The sequence below is a fragment of the Eschrichtius robustus genome, chromosome 7 (assembly GCF_028021215.1).
Source record: "Eschrichtius robustus isolate mEscRob2 chromosome 7, mEscRob2.pri, whole genome shotgun sequence".
Taxonomy (NCBI): Eukaryota; Metazoa; Chordata; class Mammalia; order Artiodactyla; family Eschrichtiidae; genus Eschrichtius; species Eschrichtius robustus.
Genome location: NC_090830.1, coordinates 100,529,537 through 100,551,450, shown reverse-complemented (window position 1 = coordinate 100,551,450; position 21,914 = coordinate 100,529,537). Strand labels below are relative to the sequence as shown.

Here is a 21,914-nt window from a genome sequence, read left to right as displayed (position 1 = left end):
TCTGGAAACAGTGCCTGCCACATCAGAAGTTCTCAATGCAGATGATAAACAAGTCACAACAGAGTGGGAATTTTCTAACCAAAGAAGCTCTAAAAATCAAAACTCCTGATAAATATGCGAATCCCATAGTCGGAATTGTAATCTCTATGTTCTATTAGATCTCTTCTTAGTCAAATGGCTAATTTAAACACAGTAGATGAATGCAAATTTTTTAATTTTACTTTTTAGTAACTACTCAAAACATTGTTGTATTAGTGACACAATGGCCCAAGAGCTGTACTTATTCATATAATTCAGGAAAAGACTCTATTGGAACTCAGCAATTAGGTAGATTTAGTTGGCAGGACCACACAATTATTGTGATCGACTTCATGGTACTTCATGAACTTAGGAAACAATGAAAATGAATGGATTTAGAGATAAAAATAGAAATTCCGAGAACTACAACAAGAACTGAGACCTTAATGTGTAACTGAACTTGCCCCAACTTTTGCCAAATATAGTTTTATCTGTATTGCACACTATGCAATCATTATTATCTTTTTTCTTGTTTTTGATAAAATAAACTGTTTGAGAAGGTTTAAGGAAGAGTATGTGAGGTTGGGGAGTTTGGGGGTGGGGTATGAGTTGAATTTTCTAAAGAGAAACAGACTGGCCCATGAAAAATATTTCAAAATGGTAAAGTTACATTTTTCAAACACTGCTCTCCGGTGCATGTTTTCTATCTCCAGAATACCAAAACAAGATGCTAAAGCTAAATCGAAATGTAACTGTGGGGCTTCCCTGGTAGCACAGTGGTTAAGAATCCGCCTGCCAATGCAGGGGACACGGGTGCGAGCCCTGGCCTGGGAAGATCCCACATGCCGCGGAGCAACTAAGCCCGTGCGCCACAACTATTGAGCCTGCGCCCTAGAGCCTGCAAGCCACAACTACTGAGCTTGCGTGCCACAACTACTGAAGCCTGCGCGCCTGGAGCCCGTGCTCCGCAACAAGAGAAGCCATGACAATGAGAAGCCCGCGCACCGCAACGAAGAGTAGCCCCCGCTCGCCGCAACTAGAGAAAGCCTGCGCACAGCAATGAAGACCCAGCACAGCCAAAAATAAATAAATAAATAAATTTATTAAAAAAAAAAGTGTAACTGTGACTCTCTGATAACCAACTTGGGAATGTTGTGTTTTTTTTTTTTAAATTTATGGAAACTATTTCCCAGTATGTAAAAGAAAAAACAAAGCTATAGAAAATGGGTAGGGCCTCTTTCAAAGGGCACACAATAAAAAGAAAAGTGCTAGGCCTGTAGTTAGGTGCTCAGAGTTCCAGCTCAGTGGTGGTTATCACCAACCAGCTGGCCAGGAAGATGGTCGTGGGCCTTAGCAAAGCTCTGAAATACTGTGTATCAACTTGAACGGCTTGAACATGCGTTCTTAATTTTCCTTCCAGAAGTAAAGGGCTAGGGTTCTTCAAAAAATACATTTTTAAAGTAGGAACAGCCTGAATAAAAAGTAAATAATTTAAATTTCTAATTTAGGAGAAAAAAAAAGGGATTTTAAAAAATGTATGAAAAATCAGTTGGAAATTTTATTGCTTTTGGCCCAAGGCCACTGTAATACTGACTGGGATGAAGGTTGAAAGAATATACAAGTTGTGGGTGGGGTGTTGCAGTTAGAAACAGTAAACGCTATGTTCTGAATAGTTTAAAGACAGTGTTTGAATGGCCTAAAAAACTATGATTAAAGAACATAAGGCTGGGGACTTCCCTGGTGGCGCAGTGGTTAAGAATCCGCCTGCCAATGCAGGGGACATGGGTTCGAGCCCTGGTCCGGGAAGATCCCACATGCCGCGGAGCAACTAAGCCTGTGCGCCACAACTACTGAGCCTGCACTCTAGAGCCCGCGTGCCACAGCTACTGAGCCCGCGTGCCACAACTACTGAAGCCCGCGTGCCTAGAGCCCATGCTCCTCAACAAGAGAAGCCACCACGATGAGAAGCCCGTGCACTGCAACGAAGAGTAGCCCCCGCTCACCGCAACTAGAGAAAGCCCGCGCGCAGCAACGAAGACCCAATGCAGCCAAACATAAATAAATAAGTAAATTAAAAAAAAAAAAGAATATAAGGGTTTGGTAGCTCTAGTAAACTATGGAAACGAAAGGTCCTGGTTGGGTCATTCAAAAAATATTTGTTGAGTGAATGAAGTGAACAAATACGTAAGTGAGGATCTGACACAAACTAAAAAAGGAAAAGTTTTTAGAGCTCTTAAAGGAAAACAAAATAATATACAATGGAATCACAGCAGAGGACGAGAAAGTTAATTCAGGTTTTTAACAGTAGGAAATATATAAAAATAAAAATCATCACCAACATCTTAGTTGCCTATTTTGCTAAAAGTTGAGAAAGCATGAATTATCCACAAATAAATGATTGGGGAGGGTATAGATGAATGAAGTAATGGGGATAAAATCTCAGACTACACTGTAGGTGGTTTAAGTCTCCAAGCAAAGTCTGCAAAAAATTTTTCAAGCCCACACTCAGCATGCTTTAAAAAGGAAAAAAAAAGTAATGGTAATATTAGACTGGACATAGATGCTTGGTGGATAAAAATCCATATTTTTATAACAAACCATATAAAGATGTTAACTAGATATTTAAAGCAAATATTAACCTAGCATAGAAATGATCACTTTTAATGATGTAGCATTTGATATATTTATGTAACTGTTTTAGAAAAGCTTGAGAACAGGTCACATTTTTTTTTGCCAAAATTTAATATTTGGTGCTAGACAGATATTAGATTGAGCTTGCCATGTTTATGCTGCACACATGTTTTCACAATACCAGTAATAGCAAAATCAACTTCAGGAGTAAATGTGAAATACAGAAAGAGCTGCTGATTAGATTTTAAAGGAAGTCACACCAGCCAACCGATGAAAGTCACTTTACACACCATGTGTTATCAGAGGCAAGTTAGATTTTAAGTTTTAATACAACGGCTCTTTTGCAGAGAGAAAAAAAATATTTCCATCTTGTGTGCCAACTTATTCTAAACTGAAAAAAAATTATTTGGTGATCAAAAGGCAGGAAAGAGGATCAATAAGACCACATTTGTCACGAATCCAATGTTAATGTTAATTAACCTTTCTGAAAAAGTTCTGTTTAATATTTATTAGAAGCAAAGGGAGCTTAGCTGCCAGTGGGAGTCTGAGAAGGGGAGTGGTGTTCTGGGCCTGGTGCTGGGCTTGGGGTGAGAGGAGCCAAATGGCTTTGGGGACTCTGAAAGCAGGGGGCACTGGGTGTGCTGTTGATCCTCAACAGATCCCAAGGGAGAGGAAGCAGGGACAGACTCCAGCAGCCCCTCGAGCCCCTCAGAGTCCCAGCATGGTCACACCAGAGCAGAAGCACAGTTCCCACCCTTCTGGGAGTAGGGGGGCAACGTCAAAGATCTTAGACAGACCAGCCGAATTTCCCCCAGAGTTGTGCTGGAGCAGCACAGTGACCTCAGTGTACCCACGAGAGCATGGGAGAAGCAAGGAAAGGTGCTGACACTGAAGGAGCCTTCAGACAGGAATGCACTTGAACTGGACCAACACTAGGATGAGACAGGACAACACACATCTCTACGGATGCCCGTAAGGCAGAGGCCGCAAGACAAGGTGAGCACTGCTCACCTCCCCCCACCCCCGCCAGCCCAGACCTTAGCACTTTGTAGGGAAAAAGGGATTAAATTAAATATTTCTGACTAGCAATCTGACTTAAGTTTACTTGTTCTTAAAGTACTCCTTTTGTAAGAATGCTATAGGTATAATAAGGGAAAGGTATGATATGAAATGTTAATGATCCACAGGAATCAAGAAAAGGCAGAGATTTTTTGCTTCCAGCAATGATGGTCTAGGTTATACAGTCCAATCCTTCATAAAAACAAATTTAAAGTGCAGGCTATAATATACAATAACCTAATTAGAAACATCAAATACCCGAGAAGGTAGTAAGGAACTACCAGGCCAAAATGTGCGGGAAAGCAAGAACCTAAGAGGTAAGCAAGCAGGGAGGCACTTTTGCCCTGATAGGGGCAGATATGCACGGATTTTGACAGCCTCACAGGGGAGGTGAAACAGAAATCGAAGCCTAGAACGTACCCAAGTGGGGAGAATACAAAGGCTTTTGTTTACACTAAGCTGAGTTTCCCAAGAGTCAACCCCTAAAAATAAGAGTGAACCAGAATTAACCCACTTCCCACTCCAAAAGACTGCAGGGACAATGGCCTTGACATGGAAAGTGTACATAAGGAGGCACAGGGGGGCAGTCCATGAGGACTTGTACTCACCAGCTGGTCCCTGTGTGCAAAACTGCAGCTCAAATTCACATCACCTGGGTGGTCTAAAAAACTTTAAGTGGTAAGTTTAGGTCAAAGTGGTGCCAGACTAGTAGTGCCACCAGGCACCTGGCAGAAACAAAAGCAAATCCTCCAGGGGGTTGGCGGGGTTGGGGGAAGGCCATTCTTCCTAAGCCTCAAAGAATCCCTACAGGTAATTTTTCAGTGGTAATGATGAATATCCAGGCAAAAATAAGCAAGCACACAAGAGCAGACAGGTAAGAGGGGAGTGGGGGAAATCTAAGCAAAGTAGAGATGCTAAAAACAAATTCATTCACTAATGAATTCTGCAGCCTTTTATGCAAAAAATATTTATGAAGCATCTACTCAGTGCCAGGCTCTATGCAAAGTTGCTGGGGACAGGTGCCATTTCACCTGTCGGATGAGCAAATCACCTAAGGGATGAAAGGTTAGTTGAAATGCCATTATATTTATGTTTATTTACTTTTAGTTTCTGTGTTTTCCAGAGACTTCCAAACACAAAGATGAGTGCCCATTACTATTTAGTGACAGGTTTTGAAATAAACAGTAATCTCCTAGGACTGAAATTGACATCACTGATTCCTTTCTCAGACTCTCATTCCCTAAAGGTTCCATGTTTGAGTTCAGCCTAATTATCCCCTAAGCAAACCAGAGAGCCACGTGCATTAACAGGAAGACAAAGTGCTGAAAGATAAAGATAACTATCTCAGAGATAAAAAACTCAGAGTTAATGATATTTATCTTTAAGGTAAAAGTGCAAAGAGATGATCATGGAAAAACAGCATGAATCAGACAACATTAATTTTAAGATGGATCTGGAAACAGTTGAAGGCACAGGAAGGGTGAAGAGAAATTAGTCTAAAATTTACTTATATATAGATTGCCTTTCTTGGTCAAGGTTGTTGGCAAAATCTTGCTGATTATTTGGGTTACTCTGGTACATCCACACTAATTATCAACCTTTGTCTTCCATTCAGCTTTTTACAATTAGAATTCAAATCATCACCTCTATCCTTCTGTATTTGTTTGCTTTTATTAAATATTCTTATGGTTGTTGTTTACTGAGCCTTTGGAATGGTCTGACCTGTGCTTTCTTCTCCTTGCTGGGCAAACCAAGAGAGTGTGGTGTAATAAAAATAATAACAGTAGCAACTGCATATGGGCCTAGAATTGAGCAAGACAGTTTTTAGGAGTTACTTACTCCTCACAACAGTTGTAAGGGGTAAGTCATTACAGACGAGGAAATTTATGGGCCAGAGAAATAGAGGGAGCAGGAGCCGGGGCTTCAAAGTTGGACAAACTTGAATTTAAATCCTGACCTGCTCCTGGCATTTCTCCTCCCCTAGAGGTGAGGCTCGGTTTTCTGGGGTGAAGCCTGCTGTGAGGATGAAATGAAATACAGCACAGCTTAGGGCCAGGACTCTGGGAAGCACTTGTTTTTCCTTCCTTCCAATGGTTGCTCATCTGGAAATTCATGTCTTGCCTTACACAGCATCTTCAAATAGTTTTAAAAGTAGCTACCTCCAGGAAAATAATGGAATATTGTACAGAGTTTTTAAAATAATAAAAAGGTGGATAATCACTTACATTTAGGGAGAGCTTTAACTTTTCAGTAGCCCTTCACTCCCTTCCAAACACTGGCTTGTTTGACCCTTTGGAAAATATTTTAATATCTCAGTTGACTTTTTTAGATTGGTTGTCTCCAGGACATAACATTGTCTGTGGGCCTTGAAAAATGCTAATCCAGGACATGATGCAAGAAGAAAGGACCAGGCCTTTGCCTTTCTTTCCAGTCCTCTGGCTGCAGTCTGCCTCCTTCCTTCTCCTGGGATCTATGTGTGTGTTGACGGGATGGGAGGTGGCCAGAGTTGGAAGTAAATCAAGGGTCGGAGGGAGGGCTGTGACACGTAGCTGTCTTTGGTTACCATGGTAAGGATGCCTAACACCGGAGGAATGTGCTACCTTCCCTTATAAAAGAAACTTTCCTTTTTTATTTTTCTCAAGCTTGTGAGAAAATCATCCTACCTTCTCACATTTAAACCAAAACTACCTACTCCTCTAACACTGGTCTGAACTGAAAGGCTATATTCATCCAGAGAGTGCGGCTAAAAAAACCCTGGGAAAGATGTATTCACCCCAGTATCCTGGCTGGCACACAGTAGGGGCTCAACAAATATTTGGAGTTACTGCAGTACCTGGGGTGTGAATTGACCATCCTCTGTTGACAATAGAGAACATAATGTAATGATTTCTGCGAGTCCCTAAAAAGATCAGCCCAGCCTCACTTCCAGGAAACCTTCCTAGATCAGCAAGACTCACTTCTCAAATAATTGATTAGTTCAGAGGTCACACATGTGGACAGATTTTGCTTTGGCTTGCAAAGTTTCAAAACACATTTTGAGTTAACATTTAAAGCTTGAGAGATTTCATATGCATTTACAGCTGACTTGCTTTACCCAATAGTATCTATCCGCCCCTTTGGGGAACTTGTGCTGGTGCCCTGGATTATAATCATGTTGGCTAAATAAAAGTTCACAAGTCCTGCTAGCTGTTTCAGGTGTTAATTTCATCCTATGTAGAACACACACACACACACACACACCTCCAAACAAAAAATAGAAGGTTCCAAATGTGTAAACACAAAAAGCAAACCCTCCGGCCCTCAAATTTCTCACTTTCTCTGTCTGTGCAGTTGCCGCGATCAGTGTGTAAAACCCGTTTTCAAACCTTTCTCTTCACAGGCTCTTGCTGACTGGAGGCATGAAGGGGAAAGACCACCTGTCCCTTCATTACTAATGCTTGACAAAGCAACCCCATTGGGAAGGAATTCTTGATGCAAGCAAGGAGGTAAGAATTAAAACCTCACTGATACAAAAGGCTACGAAGTGCCACAGCAGGTTGTCATTTAGAAGATACCCTTGAGAATTTTACAGAAATTAATAAAATTAAATAGGAATAAAACATAAGTGATGTGCACTTAACAATATTTTCAAATATAATACTGAGAGTCTCTCCACTTTAAGATCGCTCCTATAAAAGGCAACTGGACCCCGACCATTCTGCCTTCTCAAGTTGATGCCACCTTCCCCCTGAATCTTCCTGCGGGTCCAGTGTGGTTCCCTGAAACCACAGAGCCCCCATTCCCTTCCCCTTGTTGCTGAAGTCCACACTTCTAGCCCCTGCATGGCCCCTCCACTCCCCTTCCCCCATTCATGTTTTTTTCACCTCTCCCGCCGCCTGCCACAAATACACCTCAAAGATATTTCAGTAATAAGTATTATATAAGAATAGTAATAAACATTTATTTATTGATCACCTACTATGTGCCAAGCGCAAGTCTAACTGAGAGAGGTCAGCCCATTCCCTAACCACCATAATCATCTGAGGCTTGTAGTGTGGTAGTGAAAAGATGAGTGCTCAGCAGTCAGACTGCTGGCTGGGATCTGAACAAGGCTTGCAGACCACCCCTGGTGTGGCCCAAATGCTGGCTACAAGGCTGTTTCCGACTCTAAGAGTCTATGATCACTGTTACCATGTTTAAGGATGCAAAATTTATAGGAGCCCCTATCACTAAGTGGGAAAGGAACTTTTCTAGGAACCCTCTATTTCCCACAATGGGGATGGCCCAGATTAATTCTGGATAAAATTGAGCCTCCTCAAAGCAGTCCCCTCATCTCACTCCACCAAGCTGAGGGGCCCCCCATGACTGAACTTGAGGTGCCACCCGATTCCAACAGGGAGCTGAATCAAGCTAGAGTCCTGCCAGTGTAGAAATGCAATTTCCTCCCTTACGTCTAGATGGTCGTAGTTTCCTTTATGAATGTCCGTCATGAAAGTCCAATCCAAGGAGTTTCCGTGGACAAAACCCCAATGACTGTCACTGACGTGTGCCCCGCGACCAAACCTGGCAGAACCGAGTTCCCTCAGCCCACCACCCGCTGGACCCGCGCGGAGCTCATTCAGAAGAAAAGACGGGTCTGGAAAAGCTCTTGGAGAATTAAGGAAATTTCCCATCTCTGGTCCTTTCTCTTAACTGGGACCCACTCTGCCAGCTCCGGAGGTCTGTCCCGGCCGTGACGACCCCACGGGGCGCAGGTTCCCAGAGGCGCGGGGCGGGAAGGGACTGCCCGGCAAGGTCTCTCCCGGGAGTCCCGGCCGAGCCTCGCCCTCCTGCTTCCCTCCTCCTCCTCTTCCTCCTCCCCGCGCCCCAGCCTCGGCGCCGGGGCTGCTCGCCTCCGAGCGTCCCGGGGTTGGAGCGGAGGAGGAAGGCAGGAGACTCGAAGCCTACCGTCTTCTGTTTCTTGACCCCGGACGACATGCTGGCTGGCTGCGGCGATGCCCGGCGCGCTGGAACTCGGAGCCCAGCTCCTGGGAGCGGAAGCGCTAGGACGCTCGGTGGCGGCGGCAGTGGCTACTGCCGGACTCCCGAGAAGGAGGTATAAAAAGGCTCCACAGACACGTCGCACTTCCCTTGACCAGCCCCCTCCTCCTACTCCTCCTCCCGCCGTGCTCCTCTCCGCCCTGTCGGCTCCGCCAGCAGCGCCCAACCCAGGGGACCCGGCCGCCTCCTGGGCGGGGTCCCGGGCCCGGCCCCCTACGCCCGGGAGCGGCTCCGCTAGCCCGGGTCGGAGGCAGGACCTTGCAGCCGGGGGCTCGGACGGACACGCCCCGCGTGCAGTCGGAGGTCAAGTTCGCTCTCTGCGTTCCCACTCCCAGTGGCTGCCTGAGCTTCCACCACCTCCCACCCCCGCGCCTCTCCAAGGAAGGCTTCCTGCCTCTGGGACCTGCTTGAAACCGCCAGGCTTGTCGGCATGGTCCTTAGTGGGCACCGATGCCCAGCTTGTCTTCATATGCAGTAATAACAGCGACGGTTAACATTTTTTGGTCCTCCCTCTGCACTCCGCTGACCTTTGCCTTAAGCCTCCTGCGCCCCCTGACCCAGGCATCGAGTCCTACTTTCTCCCATGAAGCAGTTGAGGCTTTCAGACTTTCTCAAGATTATCTTCCAAGTGAGGGGATTCAAACCCAGGCTGTCAGCCTCCACAGTCCAGGCTTTCCACACCAGCATCAGCATCGATGATGATTATGTTGATGATGATGTTGAAGAAGAAGAAGAAGAAGAAATCAGGAGGCGTAGCGCCTGCCTGCACTTTATGCGCCATTCAAGGGACTAAGGGGTTTACATGCATTCACTCCTTTGGAGCTCACAATATTTTCCTCCTGTTACAGATGGGCCAGCTGAGGCTCTGCTCCTACTCACAAAGTTGAGTAAGCAAGGCCAGCCCGGGAAAATGGTCAGTAGTAGCCCCGGCACTTGTTTCAGTCCTTCCCCCAAAGCATTCCTATAGTACTTCCGTGTGTTCAGCAACCAGGATGGGCCCTGAGGCGAAAAAGTAAGAGGAGGCACAAGTTGACAAGGCTTATGGACTACACCTTAGGGCTCCAAGGTTTTATCAGAGGGCAACTCTTTTAACTCAAATGTCTGGGACAAGCAAAAGTAAGGAAGGAGAAGCTCTGGTTAGTGACAGCACCTTGAGGGCAGTCACAAGGCCTCACACCCCTCTGTACCTTAATTCCTTGCACAATGTGACAAACAGATCAATAGGATAGTACTGACAAAAGAACCATGAAGATGCCCAAGGGCCACACTGCCCATTCCAACTTTGGTCTTCCTTCTGTGAAAAGGCTGAAGTGATAGCCTAAGGAGGTGAGGATTGGAACTTTTCTTTCATATCTAATTGTATTTCTGGAAGACTGCCAGCTTTCCAGACAGACACTAAAGATCTGAATATTCATTCATTGATTGCCTTTCTCCATGGGAAGGTGGGAAAAAAATAAATAAATCAGGAGTCAGAAACTTAAAAGGCAGCCTACATGTTTGTTCAGTCTTGAAATATCAGTATATTTATTTTCTTACTCATTTGGAGCAAGCTGCCACCACTCCCTTCAGATATGAGCAGCTAGAGGGCAAATGCTGGGTTTGAGCTTCTGTTCTGCACACAAACTAGCATGTTTTGAATTTTGGGGGTTTAAACAGTAACATCCCATTCTAATCTTATTGGAAAAATTCACCGGTATCAGTTCCAACCATATTTTGAACCCTGCCAGATCCTGCCCTTAAAGAAAAGGTAAATTAAGTGTTGATGGAGAAATAGCAATTTGCATGATTGGTTTTTTTCATATTGCCTCTTTAAAAGCTGAAACAGAAGGACGTTAAGGGCAACTTCCTGGAAAAAAAATATATGACTGTTTAGACCTGGGGGAGGTTTTGGGATCGTTTGTCCAGTTTCCCTCTCCCTGTATTTCACAGATGGACAATGCAAAACTGGTGCTGAGAGAGGGGAGGTAATCTGACCCTCCTCACTAGTTAGGGGCGGTGCTGAGACTCAAACCCAGGTCAGTCAGCTCCCCAGATGCAGTGAATCACTCAGCCTCTAGTTCAACTACTTCAAAACCCCCATGATAATTGCAAACTGGACTGTTCATCTTGTTTTAGATTTAATTAATTCTCAAACAGAGTACTTTGGAACAGATATTCTTTCATTACTTTCAAAGACGTGTGAAATAGGAGGCCTCAGCTCCCTTGGACTCAAACTGCGATGTTTGAGATCCCTTAACTTCACAGATCATCAGTTTAGTTGTAATTCAGCATGGCAGCTCACTGAAAAGTAAGATAATCTTTCTTTTTTATTTTCCCAGGGTCTTTCTTTTAAAGGTGATGTTTGGAATTCTTTTTCCTCTCACTACCCTCTTACTCCTAGGAGAGGACATTCCTTCTGAAAAGATATGAGCAACTAGCAGCTTAATTTTTGAAGTCTATGAATCTAGCACATCAGAACTGGGAGGAGACTCATTTAGGGGAAGGAAGGAAGGGTTGAGATCTGTTCAGTCATCTGGACACACTCTCCATAACTTTCTCAGTAGTGTTTCCTCTGAGACTCCACTGTAAGACACTGTGGCCTGCACTGTACCAATTTACAATCCTTGATACTACTCGCAACATTTGCATGAGGGTTTCAAAATTTTCTTCCTGTTTTTCTTTTGTTTTCTTCCTTCCAGGAATTGGCTCAGCTATAATAACTAACTTAATGAGGTGGTGATTACTACTTGGTCCTTTCATTGTTTAGAAAAAATGGAGTCAGCTTCCCCAAATAAACTGGGAAACACATATACAAAGAATGACGGTGTTGGTGAGATGTTTATGCCGCAGGTTCCCCAATACACTTTAGGGAGGCTCATCACATTTTAGGGGATCTAGTTTGGAGCCATCTTCCCTGGATTGGCCGTTCCAAAGGAATGCAGTTGCATTGCCCCCTAGTGGCTGTAATGCATAAAAGGGACCTAATTGTTGAAACCCCGTGTACAGAAATAAGTGCAGCAGTTCCTTTGGGTCAAGAAGTCCTTAGAGAAAGTCCTCTAGGATTCAAATATTCTTCCCATTCTCAGGCACAGGTACTACCAAGACAAGCAAGACATGGTCCCTGCCTTCAAGAAACAATCTAGTGAAGGAGACAGTCTCTTCCTCCCAACCCCACCCCAGTACATTACAATATATTACTGGGACAGGTAAAAGTGATACATGCATACCTTAGACATTTTATTTTGACTAAAACACATGCACTTCCCTAATCTTTGATGTAGGGCTAAAGGCTTCTCTTGTGGTATGGGTACGCTGGTGGGAGTTCCAAAAACCACTTTCATAAGGCATCTTCAACAATTTCCAGTTTGAAATTTTATAGAGTTAAAAATTAAGGGTCTTTCCAAAGCATCCATCTATTCTCATGGAAAACACAACTCTTTTTTCCCACTCATATGCTATTCACTTAAGTCACATCTAACTTACAGTAATAGGTACAAGTGGCATAAATAGGTTTGGGAATAAACACAACGATCTCAGTAAGTATCCAGCATAGGCAGTGGAGGTACTAAAGTGTGTGGGCATTCCAGTGTGTCCTACTGTCAAAGAACACTGAGTGTGCTGTGGGCATCAGTCATTATCTTTTCCAGAAGAAATGGAAAGCGTGGATTAAACTGGCCAGTCAGTTAAAAGGAAGGATTTTGTGGGAGCACAGAGTTCAACTTTGAAAGGAGGGAGAATGGAGAGAGATGTCAGGTTTTTTCTTGGGGAATATGATACATAAACTAAGACTTTAAAGAAGGGTAGGGTTTTGCCAGCCTTCCCCTCCCCAAAGTGTAAATTCAAAAATGTAAAGGCAGAGAGCCGCATGAAATAACACGGTATGTTCAGAAAATTACAAGTATCTGTATTGCTGAGTTTAGGAGATACAACGGAAGAGTGGGGGAAGGCTGAAGGCTGTAATAGAGGACGTGCCATGCACAATCAGGCAGCGACGTGATTTTGCATGTTCTCTTTATGCTCATCGGGGTGCATTAGCCATGTGGCTGGCCTTGTATTTACTCATTAGTCATAGAGACATTTGCTGTGTCCAAAGATGAGAAGTCACCATCCTGAGGTGAAGGAGATGGATATGTACACAAACAATTCCAAGGGAATGTGATTAAGTGCCAGAATAAAGGGATATTCGAAGTTATAGGGAAAGCACACACACACACACACACACACACACACACACACACACACACACACACACACACACACACACAGGTGATGACTACGAAGAGATTCCAATGGGTGGTGATAATTTAACCTGCGTTTCAAGGATAACAGAAAGCTAGATAGGAGAGTGATCTGTCACCCTACTGATGGTCCAGGCTGCCTGGACTGATGTTCCCAGCTGCATGAAGCATTCACTTCCTACCCCGCCATCCCCTGTGCCTCCTTCAAGTGCCTCAGCCTGCCACTGAAGACCCAGGTAGAGCAGAGACAAACTGCTGACAGCCAGATTGCACAACTCTGACCCAATCACCAAAAGGCCACCCACAGAACTTAGGCAACCAGAGGAAAAGCCCACACTTCCAGGCAGAAGTAACGCCCCTCTGCCATTTCTCGGGTGGAATCCAGTACATAGTTTTTTATCTACTCTTTGTATTAGTTTAAAAAGAAGTACATTTATTAGTATGTGCACACATTTTGCAAAATAGAAACATTTAGGGTATTTAGGAAAATTCACTCCAATATTCAACAAACCTCAGTGGAAACAAGTTGCATTTGTTTAATGGCAGGCAAATCAATTACTTGAGTCTATTAATTGGCTGCATTTTCAGTCTTCAACAGGTTCTTTTTAAAGATGTTTAGCAAGGTGAAAGATAACTTGATCTATGTCACTCAGAGCCTTTAAATTATTAGAAAAATATCCAACTAAATTAAATTATTTAACTATTAACTATTTAATTAACAAATTATTTAACTTAAATTTAAATTATTAGAAAAATCCAACTAAACTTAGTAGATTTTAAGACAATATTTTTAGGGAAGAAAGAAGAGAAGGAATAAAGGAAAGAGAGAAGGAAAAAAAAGAAAGAAACGGAAATCATGATATTTGGCCTAAAATTGAGAAAATATCACAAAACATGACATTCCAAGAAATTAGAGTTAAAATTTGGGAAATTTGTCTATAATTGTAGAAGAACAGAAATGTTTCATTTAGAAACAACTTATACGGGGTTACGTGGTAAGTGTTCTCAACATAACTGAGAAATATGGTGATGTAATAAATTAATATTATAATTATTAGGGAATATCATAGATGCCATAAATGGATGGCTAATTTGCAAAGAATTGGAATATAATATGTTGAACATAATTTATTCGTGGGTCCCAAACCTTCTGGAAGGGTTTTATTATAAATTTGGGCAGTCACATCATAGGAAGATAAGCAGTAAAAAAAATCAATATAATCTCTCTGGCTCTTTCCATCTCTTTTAGATAAAAGTATAAAAATCCTTTACAGTCACCAACTTATGAGCCTCAGGCTGAAAGTATTATAAGGAAGTTTTATAAGAAAGTTTTATAAAGAAAGTTTTATAATCCTGAAAGTATTATAAGAAAGTTTTTATGGATGCTAAGCATTTTCTTAAAACGTAATAGCTCTACATATATATTTCTATTTTTCAAATGTATTTAAGTGCTGCAGTAAAGAATAAAACGCACAATGTTATCAAATTCATTTCCTGACCTTCATATAATATTTTTAATCATCAAATACTAAAAATACAACTATAATCATAGGGGTAATCTTAGGCTCCTAAAGATAAATGGGGCAACAGTCCCATTATAATAAAATCATAAATATTGGCCCAAATTATTAATATGCACTGCTGAAACAAACTTAGGCTTGAACCTTGAAATCCCCCTATTCTTGTGTACACTGTCTTTTCTTCATTAAATCCAGCCCCTACATACACTTGTTTTTCTTTTCTTCACTTTTAGTTTAGAAAGAAAATTCCGCTCTGAACAGGGGGAAGTTCTTTTGAAGCCCCAAGGGCTCTCAAACTTCACTGTGTATTATAACCATCTGAGGACACCACACACCTGACTCATTAAATCAAAATCTGGGGGTGGGTCCCAGGCATCAGAAGTTTTCAAAGTTTGACTTTAAGCGAATCATTGGTTCTCAGAAGTGAGGCTGCATCAAGATTACTTGTGTGAAATTACAGGCTGCTACCCCTCCCCCATGCCCAGAGTTTCTCACCCTGGCGGTCTAGTTTGCAGATCATTGCCTTCAATATAGGTCTTCCAACTCACCCGTATGTTTTAATTTTTTTCTAGGAAATTTTGAAAGTAAGTAGAAAGAGAAGAAAAAGGTGTGTTGGGGAGATAACCTTGGATAATATTCTTAAAAATCATCCCACTACAGTGAATAAAATGTCTTATAGGATTAACAAGGAAGGAAATAGACTTTACCAGGAATTCTCAGCTCTGACTAATCATTAAAATCACATTGGAAGCTTAAAAAAAAAAAAAATTCAGGTTCCTGGACTTCCCTCTCTCCCTCTCAATCTACAGATCTCTGGGATGGGGCCCCCACTCTGAATATGTTAAACCCTGGGGGTGATTCCACTTTGCAGCCAGGTAGGGAACCACTAATCTAGCCCACCGGTGCACAAAATTTACATTTATAAAAACACACATTCCTGAATCCCATCCTGGGAATTCTTCCATAAGATCGCTTAGTTCTAATTCTGGTTGAGGGGTTTTAATTAGACCTTGGTGCTTTTCTCCCAGATGCTTTGTTTATTCAGAGCTCTTTCTTTTTCTTAAGGGCTTTAGGCTTTAAAACTGGGAGAGAACCCCAGTTATATTTTCTACTTTCCATCCTGAGCCCAGAATGGTCTTGCGTGAATGGTAGGGAACCAGGATAGGGGAATATTAGGTATAAAAATCAGTTAATATTTTGAAAATATTGTCCCACCATATCATTTTTTCTAACATTACTCATTGAAAAATCTATCCTTTCTTCTATTGGTGTGTGGTGCTTCCTCCATTATGCAAAATGTTAGCTGGCAGGGGTGTCCCCTTGCAATTGTTGAGTAATAAATCCTTATGATTCTCCACCAGGGAGCCACTATGAGAAGCAGATCAGTTATAAATTATAACTTGGAACTTTTTGGTCATTTCTTCCAGACTAATTACTAAATTATTTCATTAAGCTTCCCTAAAATTGTATAGGGCTTCTATTGAATTGTTAATAAATAAATAATGCATTAATTTGGGAAGAATTGATACAACGATCAAGTTTCTTCTCTAGCACATGGTATCTCATCTATTTAGGCTTCTTGAATCTCACACATGCAGTAAAGTAATTCCTATGGAATTATAAAGGAAATTTCCCACCCTACCCCCTTCTATTATTCTTGTTTGGGAGGAATGGTATGGATTATTACACTCGGTTACTTTTTAAATTTTATTTACTTAAAGTAAGAAAACAACATTCCTTTTTTCCCCTTACAAACATAATTCAGACCACACTTTGGGAACAAGCGACTTAAAGAATGAAAGCAGAGCCCGGTTGAAGGATCCTTCTGGGGGAGTCAAGGGAGGGGGAAGTTGCTTCCAAGAGTGGTCAGACTAGATAGGGCTCTTACCTGCAAATGGTCTTTCACCAGCTCTCTGAGCTGTGATACAAGGGTGGGTCAGCTCCATTAAAGAGCTGTGTACAGGGCACACCAAAAGAATCCTAGGCTTGAAGTCAGACCTAGGCTGAGGGAAGAGGGGACTGGGAGTGGCTGCTAATGGGCATGGGGTTTCTTTGCGGGGCACGAAAATGTCCAAAAATTAGAAATTGGTGATGGTAGCACAACTCTGTGGTGATTGTACTAATAACATTGAATTGTATAATACATTTGATGGTATGTAAATTATATCTCAACAAAACTGTTATTTTTAAAAAAGGTATATCACCGTACACTTAGCACGTGACCCAGCAATCCCATTCCTAAAGTTTCACACAGAAGAAATGAAAATTTATGTTCACACCAAAACTTGTACATGAATGTTTATAGCAGGCTTATTCATAATCACCCCAAACTGGGAACCATCTAGCTACCTTTCAAATGGTGAATGAATAAATTGGTGAATGGATGTACTACATTTTAGTGGTGCATCCATACGATGGGATAGTCCTCAGCAATGAAAAGGAAGAAACTACTGATTCATAAAACAACATACATAGGAGGATCTCAAAAATATTTTGCTAACTGAAAAAAGCCAGACCCCCCCCCCCCAAATATTTCATGATTCTGCTTAAATGACATTTTGGAAAAGGCAAAAAACTCCAGGGATTAAAAAACAGATCAGTGGTTGCCAGGGGTTGAGGTTGGGAGAAGAGTTTGATTACTAACGGGCATTACGGGTGGGTTTGGGGGGCAATGGAACTGTTCTAATAGTTCTGTCCCATGACTGTGGAGGCAGATACCTGACTGGGCATTTGTCAAACCTATAGAACTGTATACAGCAAAGAGTAAATTTTACTGAATGTGAACTAAAAACAAACAAACAGACAAACAAAAAAACTGTATGTGGGGGAAATCCAAAATAAAATACAAATGGTAAAATATGAACATAAATGTATTATAAATGAATAACATGACCACACTGAAGACAGTGGCAAAGAACTAACCTATGTTACATTAGAAAAGAGTATTTTGACTGCCCACTGAAAAGCTAAAGAAAAAAAAAACTGTATGCAAACACCGTTCTCTAGTTTGTAAATGTGTTTCTCACAGGGATATGGGCTAGCAATTCTGAGACTATTTTATATGTGTATTAAGTTTGAACAAATAGGTAAATATATTATGGGTAATGAGAGCCAGCTTTCTCACTGTCAGTGAAAAAAATTACAAATGAGGAGCCGGGAAAGCTAGGATGAACCTGCTAGCGCTGGGTTGGGATCAGAGGTATTAGCGTGAACTCACAGGCTTTTAATATATATACAGACAGGTAGATATAGAAATATAGATATGTGTATATAAATGTGTTAGTATACATGCTCATATTTCCTAGCTCTGTCCACTGAGAGGGTCTAAAAGCAATGGCATTACAGTAGCAATGAGTACACCTAGTGCCCAGATCTTGATTTCTAAATAATCATTCTCCAATAAAAGGAACCAGGGCTCCTTGGAGAAGTGGTTGAATCCAGAGCTGAGGCAGAAAGTATACAAAATGAGGCTGGAGCATCTTATGGTGCCAGAAAGTAAGGAAGTGCTAAAAGAAGAACAGAAAGAAGGAAAGAAAGGAAGGAGGGAGGGAAGGAAGGAAGGGAGGGGGGAAAGAAGGAAGGAAGGAGGGAGAAAGAAAGAAAGAGAGAGAGGGAGGGAGGGAGGGAAGGAGGGAGACAGAAAGAAAAGGGCATGTTAAAAGGACATGGGGGGGGCTTCCCTGGTGGCGCAGTGGTTGAGAATCTGCCTGCTAATGCAGGGGACGCGGGTTCGAGCCCTGGTATGGGAAGATCCCACATGCCGTGGAGCAACTAGGCCCGTGAGCCACAACTACTGAGCCTGCGCGTCTGGAGCCTGTGCTCCGCAACAAGAGAGGCCGAGATAGTGAAGAGGCCCGCGCACCGCGATGAAGAGTGGCCCCCGCTTGCCGCAACTAGAGGAAGCCCTCGCACAGAAATGAAGACCCAACACAGCCAAAAATAAATATAATAAATAAATAAATAAAAGATTACTATTAAGAAAAAAAGAAATTAAAAAAAAAAAAAAAAAAAAAAAGGACATGGGGGATTTCCCTGGTGGCGCAGTGGTTGAGAATCTGCCTGCCAATGCAGGGTACACGGGTTCGAGCCCTGGTCTGGGAAGATCCCACATGCCGTGGAGCAACTAGGCCCGTGAGCCACAACTACTGAGCCTGCGCGACTGGAGCCTGTGCTCCGCAACAAGAGAGGCCGCGATAGTGAGAGGCCCGCGCACCGCGATGAAGAGTGGCCCCCACTTGCCGCAACTAGAGAAAGCCCTTGCACAGAAACGAAGATCCAACACAGCCAAAAATAAATAAATTAATTAAAAAAAAAAAAAAAGCCTAAATTGAGTGTCAGCAAACAGAATCCAGTACCGCATTAAAAAAAAAAAAAGAAAAAGAAAAAAAAGACATGGGAACCACTTGATAGAACTCCTAATGGACAAAGCTGGAACAATTTGAGCCACAAAATCTATAATGATAGTGTTCGACTATAACTCATAGGAAAAAATAAATACCTAAGAGCCCATACTAACATAAATAAATTATTGGATAAGTAAATGGGGGAGAAGAGGCAAACCTTTCTTTCAGAGAGATTCCAAATTATAAATGTATAAAGAATGAAGGAAATAGTAAATCACCATTGGAACATCTCAATAATAATTGTTGCAGACAAATCCACCAAAGAATGCTTAAATTAGTGTTTGGAAATTCAAGGGGAAACTAAGATATTTGTATAGTCTCAAAGTTTACATCCCAAGATATCTATTAATTAAAAAGGGGAAAAATTAGTAATTTTACAGTGGACAAATCCAGTAGACACCACTTTAACCATATGATCTAGGTTGTCATAACAAGCAATAAAACATCAACATCTTGTACCTCCTCATCTGATGTGGTGAAAAGGGCATGTTGCTTCTGTGGTATTCTTGCCAAAAATCCATAATCTCAGTCTAATGAGGAAACATCAGACAAACACAATTGAGACCATTCTACAAAATAACTGATCAGTACTCTTCTAAAGGGTCAAGGTCATGAATGACAAGGACAAATTGAGGAACCATCACAGACTGAAGGAGATTAAGGAGATGTGTTGGACAGACTTCAAGGTGGCCCCCATAGTTTTCCCTCTGGTATTTATGCCTTTGTGTAATCCCCTCCCCTTGAGTGTGGGCAGGACCTGTGACTTATTTCTAACTAATGGAATGTGGTAAAAGTGATGGGAGGTATGTGATTCTGGCTACGTCCCTGTGATTATATACAAATGCAGCCTCTGTCTTGCAATGGAGTCTCTCTCTATTTTTCTGGCTTTGAAGAAGCCAGCTGCCATGAATCCTACAACCACAAGAAAATGAATTCTGCTAACAACTTGAGGGAGTTGAGAAGAGGGTTCTTTCCCAGTTGAACCTCCAGATAAGAACCCAGGCCTTAACAATGTCTTAATTGCAGCCCTGTGAGACTCTAAGCAGAGACCCAGCTAAGCCGTGACTCCTGTAAGTGGTCTGTGAGGTAATAAATATGTGTTAAATTACTAAATTTGTGGTAATTTGTTACACAGCATAGGACACCTATACAGGAGCTATGACCAGTGAATGATATGTGGGATCCTCAATTGGATCCTGAAACACCAAAAGGACATTTGTCAAAAAACTAATGAAATCCTAATAAAGTCAATAGTTTTTGTACCAGTGTTAATTTATTTTTTTCTTTTCTGTCTTTTCTTTTGTGTGTATGGCTTAAACAACAGAAATGTATTTTCTCACAGTTCTGGAAGCTGGAAAGGGCAAGATCAAGGTCCAGTTGGGTGCAATTTCTGGTGAGGGCTCTCTTCTTGGCTTTATACCATGTCCTCACAGGGCTTTTCTTTGGGGTGTGTGTGTGTGTGTGTGTGTGTGTGTGTGTGTGTGTTTGTGCGTGTGTGTGTGTAGAGAGAGAGCTCTCTGGTCTCTTTCCCTCTGTCTCTGTCTCTCTGTCTTTTTATTTAGATATAACCAACGTTAATTTCTTAGTTCTGATAATTGTATTATGGTTATGTAAGATAGTAACATTACAGAAAGCTGGGTGAGGAATATATGGGAACTCTCTGCACTAATTTTTACAGTCTTTCTGTAAATCTAAATTTATTTCAAAATTTAAAAATTAATAAAAGTGTATCAAATTTACAAGCTTTAGCACAGCAAAGGAAACCATAAACAAAATGAAAAGACAATCTACAGAATGGGAGAAAATATTTGCAAATGATGTGACCAACAAGGGCTTAATTTCTAACATATACAAACAGCTCATATAGCTCAACAACAAAAGAACAAACAATTCTATCCAAAAATGGGCAGAAGACCTAAATAGACATTTTACCAAAGATATACAGATGGTCAACAGGCACAAGAAAAGATGCTCAACTTCACTAATTATTAGAGAAATGCAAATCAAAACTACAGTGAGGTATCACCTCACACCAGTCAGAATGGCCATCATTAAAAAGTCCACAGGGCTTCCCCAGTGGCGCAGTGGTTAAGAATCCACCTGCCAATGCAGGGGACATGGTTTTGATCCCTGGTCAGGGAAGATCCCACATGCCGTGGAGCAACTAAGCCCGTGCACCACAACCACTGAGCCTGCGCTCTAGAGCCCACAAGCCACAACTACTGAGCCTGCGTGCCACACCTGCTGAAGCCTGTGCGCCTAGAGCCCGTGCTGTGCAACAAGAGAAGGCACTGCAATGAGAAGCCCGCTCACTGTGATGAAGAGTAGCCCCCGCTACTCTTGCAACTAGAGAAAGCCCACGTGCAGCAACGAAGATCCAACACAGCCAAAAATAAATAAATAAATAAATAAATTTATATTTTAAAAAATGTCCACAAATGCGGAAGAAGGTGTGAAGAAAAGGAAACCCTCCTACACTGTTGGTGGGAATGTAAGTTGGTACAGCCACTGTGGAAAACAGTATGAAGTTTCCTCAGAAAACTAAAAATAGAGCTACCATATGACCCAGCAATACCACTCCTGGGCATATATCCGGACAAAACTATAATTCAAAAAGATACATGCACCCCTATGTTCATAGCAGCACTATTCACAATAGCCAAGACATGGAAACAACCTAAATGTCCATCGACAGATGAATGGATAAAGAAGAAGTGGTACATACATACAATGGAATACTACTCCGCCATAAAAAGGAACAAAATAATGCCATTTGCAGCAACATGGCTGCAACTAAAGATGATCATACTAAGTGAAGTAAGTCAGAAAAATAAAGACAAATACCATATGATATCACTTATATGTGGAATCTAAAATATGATACAAATGAACCTATCTATGAAACAGAATCATAGACATAGAGAACAGACTGATGGTTGCCAAGGGGGAGGGGGTTGGAGGAGGGATGGAGTGGGAGGTTGGTGTTAGCAGATGTAAGCTTTTATCTATAGAATGGATAAACAACAAGGTCCTACTGTATAGCACAG

At 42.0% G+C, this 21,914-nt stretch overlaps 2 protein-coding genes across 3 annotated transcripts in view; both read right to left on the bottom strand.

Annotated features, from left to right (window-relative positions):
• PAPSS2 (3'-phosphoadenosine 5'-phosphosulfate synthase 2) overlaps positions 1–8,855 on the bottom strand; it is a 79,239-nt gene extending 70,384 nt beyond the window's left edge. The window contains exon 1 of one of the 2 annotated variants that reach the window (XM_068548140.1): positions 8,635–8,855. In XM_068548140.1, the coding sequence (XP_068404241.1) occupies positions 8,635–8,664 (30 nt within the window). In that variant the 5' untranslated portion in view covers positions 8,665–8,855. The remainder of the gene's footprint in view (positions 1–8,634) is intronic. The other variant, XM_068548142.1, reaches the window with a different exon arrangement.
• MINPP1 (multiple inositol-polyphosphate phosphatase 1) overlaps positions 1–21,914 on the bottom strand; it is a 144,067-nt gene that overhangs the window by 20,307 nt on the left and 101,846 nt on the right. The gene's annotated exons all lie outside the window — the stretch shown is intronic.